Consider the following 8,184-nt stretch of genomic DNA (forward strand, 5'->3'; position numbering starts at 1 on the left):
TTCAAGGAACGCGCTCATGAAGTTAACTAAAGTCTAGCAGATGTTGTATAATAATAATAATAATCTAGGTAATTAATCCTAGTTAATTGCCAAAACAAAGAATAAGACCTAATTTGATCAATGTAGTCACTTTCTCCAAGAATCTGTACGGCGGGATGAAGACGCGAAGACCATCAAAAAGGCTGCGCTGAAATTTAAAATGGCTGCAGGATCCATTCAGACAGAACCCTTCTTCTCCTTTTTCTCATGATAACTTGTACGAAAGATCTGTTGACTGCATGCATCCGCTCGAGCCACCACCATAAATCGCGATGGCCACGCTTTCAGTGCCATAACGTTTCCAGCAGAAAGCGACGCCTCCTCCTTCTTCCCTCTCTTTTTTTCCTGATGCGGTGCTTCAGTATAAATGACTGACGCTGACACTGACGCAGACAAGAGCTGGCCGGGCAAGGGGAACCTCTTCTCTCCCACGCGACGACAAGCGCATCACGTCAACGTTGGTGGATCAAACTGTGCAGCGCTGTTGCAGCTGCAGTTTGTCTCAGTCTCAGTTCGGCCACACCACGTGACGTTGGTGAGCCAAAGTAATTGCGAGACAATTACTTACCTCTCGGTGAAAGTAAACAAGACAATTCGTTTGTCTTGGGATAGTTCGTTTAGGAGAGCTCCGTCATCTCGGAATTGCCCTCGGCTGCCTCACAGGATGTGAACTGATTCAGCAAATTGATGATCAGTTTGTCTTGTGAATCCTTGTGGAAATTTAGATCAGTTAGCTTCATCTAGAAAAGTAACGACGATAATCAACGATTGCAATCTAGACATAGTAAATCATCTGCAATTAAAATTAATTTCTTTATATTTATTGTCATTAAAAAGACCTGCACCAAAAAAAGAATATTGGTCAACAATTGCCATTTGTATGCAGTATTAATTAGTGGAAACTCTCTAGGAGACTTGGTTGAGAAGAGCAGCAAATTCCACCCAACCGTAACAAGGAACAAGGATGCGCGCGACGAACTGCGATCTCTGTGATAAAAGACGAGCTTCATTTTAATTACTTGTCCTTGATGATCTAGGATCTCAGGTTCATTTCATTGGCATGGTGATCATTCCTTCATAGGTTTTTAAGTTTCAATTCATGGGTCGATTACATTGATCTTATAATACAAGTTCTAGCCATTTGTTGACGATTAAATCTTTTCATTTTCATTAAATTCTATACTAGAATATATATCTATCAGTACCATTATCATCATTGTTGTTATTATCATCAAGCAATATCAGGTGGTTGTTGTATGTTGATTAAGTGGATCTTATGCCTAAACCCTAAAAACACTGCAAGCGTCAAGAAGTATAAGCTCTAACGTTTTGGGTCGATTAGATCGTTTTCTTCATTCAACACTATGCTACACTCAACGTCCAGCAATTTAAGTTATATATATATATATATATAGGCTTAGCAACTTAGATTTTCTCATTTGAGATGAATTATATAAGCTTATTCCTCTAGTGAACTTTATGTCACTACTGCAACCACCATCTTCATAAATATCATTTCATCTAGCAAGCTATATGAGTTTTTGTTCTAACAAATTCTATGCAATACTCTATCATTAACAATGTTCAAATAACCAAAGGCAGAGGCAGCTGTTAGCCTACTTGTGCTTTCATTCGAGGATCATTTTAATTTTTTTTAATACAATTATTCACTCGATCAGTTCTAAATCCTCAAATCAAATTCCACTATTAATTCCGGGGGTCTTTTTTTATATTCAACTCTTATCATCGACCGATCAATTCTAAATCCCAAAATCAAATTCTACGATCAGCCCTAAATTCCCAAATTTGATTTCCAATGCCACTGCGGTTGTCATTGATTGACCATCAGAAAAGAAGTGTCGCCACCTCTAGAACATTCTTAGCTTTCAATGCAGATATAAGATGTTCCTCACTTTTTCCCTCTTGGATGTGTGGTTATTTAGACTTTCTTCTAGAATTGATGCATTGATGAAAATTTAAAGGGAAAACAATATAAATGTTTATACGATCTCTAGTGGTGTTCGTCAAAAAATAAATGTAAACTGTGTTATTTGAGTATTAATTAATTGTGTAATTACTTAGTTTATTTTAATATCATGTCAAGAGAGAAAGAGGAGAAATAATATTCTATCATTCTTTAAGTCAAAAATTGATAATCCTTCATCATCCAAGAAGACCAAGACTAATACATCCATTCGTAATGAGGAGTCCATGTTAGGACCTTGCGAATTAGAAGAGAGAGTGAATAGTTTTGATCACTTCGTCTATTGAATGGACAACGAAAACCTTGAAGAGAAGCTAATAAAATACAACACAACTCTAACAAGTTTGTTTTACTTCGTTTGCCGCCTCCCAAGGCAACTATCTCTAAGACTAACCCTAGCGTTTTACTACCTCTATTGATTTTCTCCTTCTCGGACCAAATCCAAAGGTGGAGAAACCATTTATAATAATATTACAATACAAATAGAAAAATAAAATAAAAAGAAGTTACAAAGAGTTACTTGAGAGATTTACGGGGCGTTTGGTTTGATCATTTTTTATTTTTATTTTCTTATTTTCTAGAAATTATTGTTTGTTTTGTGTTTTCCAATCTCATTCTCTGAAAAATGAGAAGTCATTTTCTAAAAAAATAAAAAATGATAAAATATCATTTTCTGTGGAAAATGAAAACTTACGGAAAAATACAAAAATGCAGCTATAGTAACCGCGTTTTCCGCTTCTTCTTCTTCTTCGATACCAAAAAAAACTAGGTCAAGCCGCCGATGGAGCAGTGGCGATGCCGCCCAACCCGACCAACATGTGCATCCGCTACCTGCGCTCTCGGGTGGACATCACCGAGGGCCTCATCTGCCACACCGCCATCATCTACTGCCCGGAGTGCCAGTCCTACCTCCAGCCACCACGCACTTCGACGCCCTCCTCTCCGAGCGATGGAATCACTCCTCCGTCAGTGAGAACGGGATTCGATATCGCCTCAACCTTAAGGTCCTCCCCTCTGCGGGAAGCCACCGCTCCCGCAGTCCCTTCGACGCTCACATCGCAGTCATTTGGCTTCTCCATAGCCTCGACTTCTCTGGTGAGATCGGATCCGTGTCCGATGCTCTGGATATGCTCCCTGTGGCAATGGAGCTCCTCTTCGATGATTGCGTCCGAGCTTGCGTACGATTCCTTGAGGCAGTGCCGTGGACAGAGGAGGAAGAGGAGGGGGTACTCAATTTGATGCCTTTGCTTCGACGGGAGGAGTGTGAAAACCTCCTAGCAAGAATTTTGCCCATTGTCTCAGAGGAGGCGGATGGGAATTGCACATCGGAGGAAATGAAGACTGTAAATGATAATACACATTTGAGGTGACTTACAACATTTTAGATCTACCCGATTGAATTTCTACAGCAAATATTCCTATTTCATTTCAATTTGTTTGTCATATTTAATTTGACATCTTACTTGCATTCTGTTGATTATTCCAACAATTTTATTGATTTAGCGCATGCATATGAGTGCAATGTTGATTCAAAAATATATAAAGCAATTCAAATAGAATCAGTGTGATGCATATTTTGTCAGTTTGATCCTGTAAGAATCTGTTGATTCAAAGCTCTTAAGGTTAGTATCTATTTTTCTCAGGTGAGGATGAATCTGGTCAAATGTTGGCTCCCGGTACTGAATGTCTGCCGGGATATTATTTTCACAATGCCAACAGGTCAAAAATCAATCATCCAGGACCTTGAAGAAGCATTTCTAAGTATAATATCTACTCTTCCATTGTCAGATTCTCAAGATTTGCTACAGCAGTGCGTAAGCTTTTCCACCCGAAACATCGAAGATTGCCCACACTTGATTTCAGCATTCAAGACTTGGTTTCGATGAGCAAACAAGTCGGCTACCAAGGATGATGTGTTTGTTCAGAACCAATATTCCTGGTTGGCAGAAAATGAAGACTGTAAATGATAATGCAATACAAGTTTTTGTTTCTTTGCGAATGGTGGATTCTTCTATATCATTCAAACTACCTCTTTGTGCTAAGTTTTTGTGCTTGTATATAACCCTTAGGAAACGAGAAATGTTACTGCGTGTCTTTGGAAATAATTGAAATCGAAGTTAGAACAGGAAATACTTCACACAAGGTTTTTCCTTTTCCATGAATAAGATGGTCTTTTATTAAAAAAATTATTTTGTTTATAATTTTTCATATTAACAAACCAAACACATTTTCTAATTTTTTTTCTAGAAAATAAAAATAGTATATCATACCAAACACATTTTCTATTTTCTAAAAATTAGATCAGAAAATAGAAAAATAGAAATAGAAAATAGAAAACAATTTCTAAACCAAACACCTTAACTTCTTCTTCAAATACTTGCACCAAGAATGGATGTTGAGTTTAAAGAAACCTTAGCAAGAACTTAGCATAAAAATATTTGACTTGAAATGGCAGCTTTGCTTTGCAACAGAATATTTTGCCCTCTTATATGAATGCTTGACTCGAACAGAATTGTAGACCTCTCAGGCATTAGTTGAATTGAATAATTGAATCGATTTGCTTTTATTCAATTCTAATCAACATCAGTTGATTGATATCAAGCATCAATTGATTGATACTTGGATTCCAAAACCAAAACATAAGTCATCCTTCTATTTTGAATGTATCAGTTGATTGATACACCGATATTAGTCAACTATTTCTCTATTTTCAATCATCCTAATGATCAAAATTGTCTAACTTCATCTACCCATGATTCTTATTACCTTATGCCAAAGAAGCTTGTTCCTTGGGCTTTCGTGCCTGGAACTCCATGTCTTTGGGTCTTCATTTTGCCCTGCATACAATCTGTCACGTCCCGGGAAGCCGTCCGAAAATTTCGATAGCATCTCCCCTATAACAATAACTTTCCCTAAATACATACAAGGATACTCAGCCACATGCGGCTGGAATAAGGACTGCACATCCAACAATATAGCACAACACACACAACAGAGTACATATAAGGCCTACACGACCACAATCATTAACTCATGCATGCAATATCAAATCCGCATCAACATATGGAAAATTCACGTAGCGAAAACATCGTAAATCCGACAAAGAGAATAACCACGAACACAAGCCAACGCAGATACAACCCATGACCACACTACAAGTCCAAAATAGAATACAACTGTAATAATACCAACTAAAGACACCCCCTGATGTGAGATAGCAGCAGTCGACCGAATCTCCAAGCTCCAAGTAACCTATCTGATACCTGGAAAGAAAACAACATAACCCCAGGGTCTGGGTAGTGAGCATTAGATACTCAGTGGGTACAGGAGGAATGAAGTGCATGTAAAGGTAAACAACAAGAATAATAACAGAGTGCGAGCCAAAGTAACATATACATAAGAAATGAATAACATGTACCTGGTATCAGGTATCAACAAGGTATCATGTATCCAGGTATAGAACATGGTGTAATAACTGATTCTACTAAGGAAGAATCATGCAGTGCAACAGGTATCATAATCATAACATGTAAACATGTATGTAATGGCACGCAGTGCAACAATCATAGCAACCAAGTGCAACAGCCACAATCATATGAATAAAGTAAACTATGTAATAATCCTACCAATAAATGCATGTAATTTGCATCAATCAACATAATCAAAATATCTGTCACTGTCTGCACTCTACACTCCCCAGTCACTCTCCCAAAGCAGTAAATTGAGGGGCCAAACAGGACATACTGCACAGCTCCGACAACTGACCACTAAAGATAAGTGGGGAGGGGCAGTGTGGCAGGAGGGCAATGTAGCCAATCCTGGTCGCACCCAACCGTAGTGCAACCTCTTACCTATGTGGCACCACAACACGGTGCATGTAAGATCCAACAACAACAACACCTACAACTATTATGGATGTATGATGATCATCCCAACATGTAATAGCTAAAGTCAATTAGCATGTTCAACAGAATCAACAGAGGTCAATATATGTCCATGATACCGTAGTTAAGACTAATCTAACCATGGATAGATCAAATAAAGATCATACAACAAGTATCAAGCAACGAGTCATACGTGTATCAACATAATGAATGATACAAATAACAAGAGTATCAACATGGCATCAGTTGATCATCATAAGGTCAACAACAGGTATCAAGCAATGATTATCAAAAATATCAACTAGATACTATCTCAAACAACATGGATATCAACAAGATAACAAGATAATAACAACACATGCACTGGAATAGAAAACCTGTATTGACCAAGTACAGGGTACCCACCTGATCAGACGATCATCGACAACTAGAATCCTCCAGAAATACGAACTCCGTATATAATAGGACCAATCAAGTCAAGGTCCTGCAATAACAACAATACAACACTTACAACAAACTAATCCTATTACAAATAAATAGGACAATAACAATCAAACTCAACTTATTGAAACTTACAAAGTTTCTGATTAGCCTAGCCTTGAATAAATCAAAGCAAGCCTAAAAACAGAACTTCTGCTGTTTCAATTTTATCCAAACTAAACTCATCTATCAACAAAGTATCAACATAGTCAAATCATTAATTGATCAACCTAATCCAACCTTAACATAGGTCAACTCCATCCAATAGTATTCACACTCCCCTCCTTACTTCTTCTATCCACACCTTCCTAATCCAAGATAAATATATCAAATTCATTGCTACTCACAGCAAATAGTCTAGAATTAACCAAATGCTTACCTTAATCAACTTCAATTCTCCTCCTCCCTTGCTGCCGTAAATCAACAGAGGTTCTTCCCCTTCCCTCAAGCTGATCAGATCTAAAACAATCCAAGGAACTCTAATAAAATTCCATTTAAGAAACCAAGTACAAAGATAACCTAACTCCATCTTCCCTTACCTACTGTTTCCCTCTTCTTGCTCGTTGCCTCACCCACCTGCCGACCAAATCCAAATCAGATCCCGGTCACCAAGCTGTGGAGAGGAAAAGATCCAAGATTAGGGAAGATTCAGAGCCAATGTAATGAGTTTCAACCTCAGGAACCCTAGAGATTCAAGATCGGCTTACCGTTCCTCTTCTCCGATTCACCGCCGCCGCCGAACCAAAACTCCAGCACAATCTCACCTATCCAACATCCAAGCCTGAAAACTTGATTAAACGGTAAATCCAAGCTCAAGAACCGATCACAAACCTGAAATCTAACTAAAAACCCTTACCGATCTGTTTCCCCTCTTCGGTTCGCCGCCGCTAGAGCCGCCAACACGCCAACGATCCGAGCCTCCTCCGGCGAGAATCCAACCCCAACCAACCAGGCTTCCATCACCGGCAATTTCTCCTTGGTTCCCAGCTCCGGCGAAGACAAATCGAGCTGTGCGTGCGTCGGAGGCGAACGAACAGAGGCGAAGCAAGGGATTAAATCGCGATGGGGAGAAAGCTTTCGGCGCTGTAGCTTCTATAAGTTTCTTAACGGGTCAGGTCAGGTTTAGTTTAGGATCCACTAACCAAATACTCATTAGGCCATTAACCATCCCAATTCTAGTATTTTACACAATCGCTAATCTGCCTGGCTTTTCTCCTTGCCAAGAATTTGGCCTCTATAGCCTTCTTGGACTTCATTACCTTACTTAACTTGCGAGGACATTACCACTTGCATTCGGTAACCTGACCTGCAAGTACTTTATGTCATGCCTCATAGGTGTCCCACATACCGAGAGGTACCTCACTTGATGACAATATAATAAAAGAACCAATAACAGAACCATCTATAATTTATATAAAATAAAATAAAAGAGACATAACATAAAGGATCATCCATACTATATAAATAAAATAACCAAAAAATTCATATACATATTTATTATGTTTCATGGGCAACCACTTGTACATTTAGAAATGACATAAAACACCACCAAACTAAAGTAAACCAAATAGGAAATCAGCACGTCAAGATCTTTGAGCAACTCTAAGGAAAACTGAATCAATATAGTATCAAGTCTGTACCTGCAAAACTAGAGGCCAAAGAATGCAGACAGTTAGCCAATGACTAAGTGGGTAATCAGAAAAAATGTGCATGAATTTAATCTTATTTAAGAAGCCAAAGAAATAGAGTAGATCACTATTTCATATTACAACTTTAAGATCACTATTTCATATTACA

General features: G+C 38.4%; 1 protein-coding gene and 1 long non-coding RNA gene across 3 annotated transcripts; one reads left to right on the top strand and one right to left on the bottom strand.

The window, feature by feature from the left end:
• Nucleotides 1-406: 406 nt before the first annotated feature.
• Nucleotides 407-3,909, top strand: LOC141821711 (uncharacterized). The gene is made up of 3 exons (XM_074709062.1): nucleotides 407-584; nucleotides 2,738-3,366; nucleotides 3,667-3,909. The coding sequence occupies exons 1-3, from the start codon at nucleotides 407-409 to the stop codon at nucleotides 3,907-3,909; spliced, it is 1,050 nt and encodes a 349-aa protein (XP_074565163.1).
• A 1,155-nt stretch (nucleotides 3,910-5,064) lies between these two features.
• Nucleotides 5,065-7,431, bottom strand: LOC141816614 (uncharacterized). 2 transcript variants are annotated; one of them, XR_012600718.1, is made up of 6 exons: nucleotides 7,244-7,431; nucleotides 7,095-7,168; nucleotides 6,927-7,000; nucleotides 6,767-6,846; nucleotides 6,313-6,391; nucleotides 5,065-5,286 (listed from the first exon to the last, which is right to left on the bottom strand). It is a non-coding gene; the product is annotated as an uncharacterized LOC141816614 (long non-coding RNA). The 2 variants fall into 2 exon arrangements; XR_012600717.1 differs by having other exon boundaries at nucleotides 7,095-7,151; nucleotides 7,244-7,257.
• Nucleotides 7,432-8,184: the final 753 nt, after the last annotated feature.

Source organism: Curcuma longa, chromosome 2 (genome assembly GCF_044706935.1).
Source record: "Curcuma longa cultivar G26 ecotype Majalengka, Jawa Barat chromosome 2, ITB_CL_G26_1.1, whole genome shotgun sequence".
Classification (NCBI taxonomy): Eukaryota; Viridiplantae; Streptophyta; class Magnoliopsida; order Zingiberales; family Zingiberaceae; genus Curcuma; species Curcuma longa.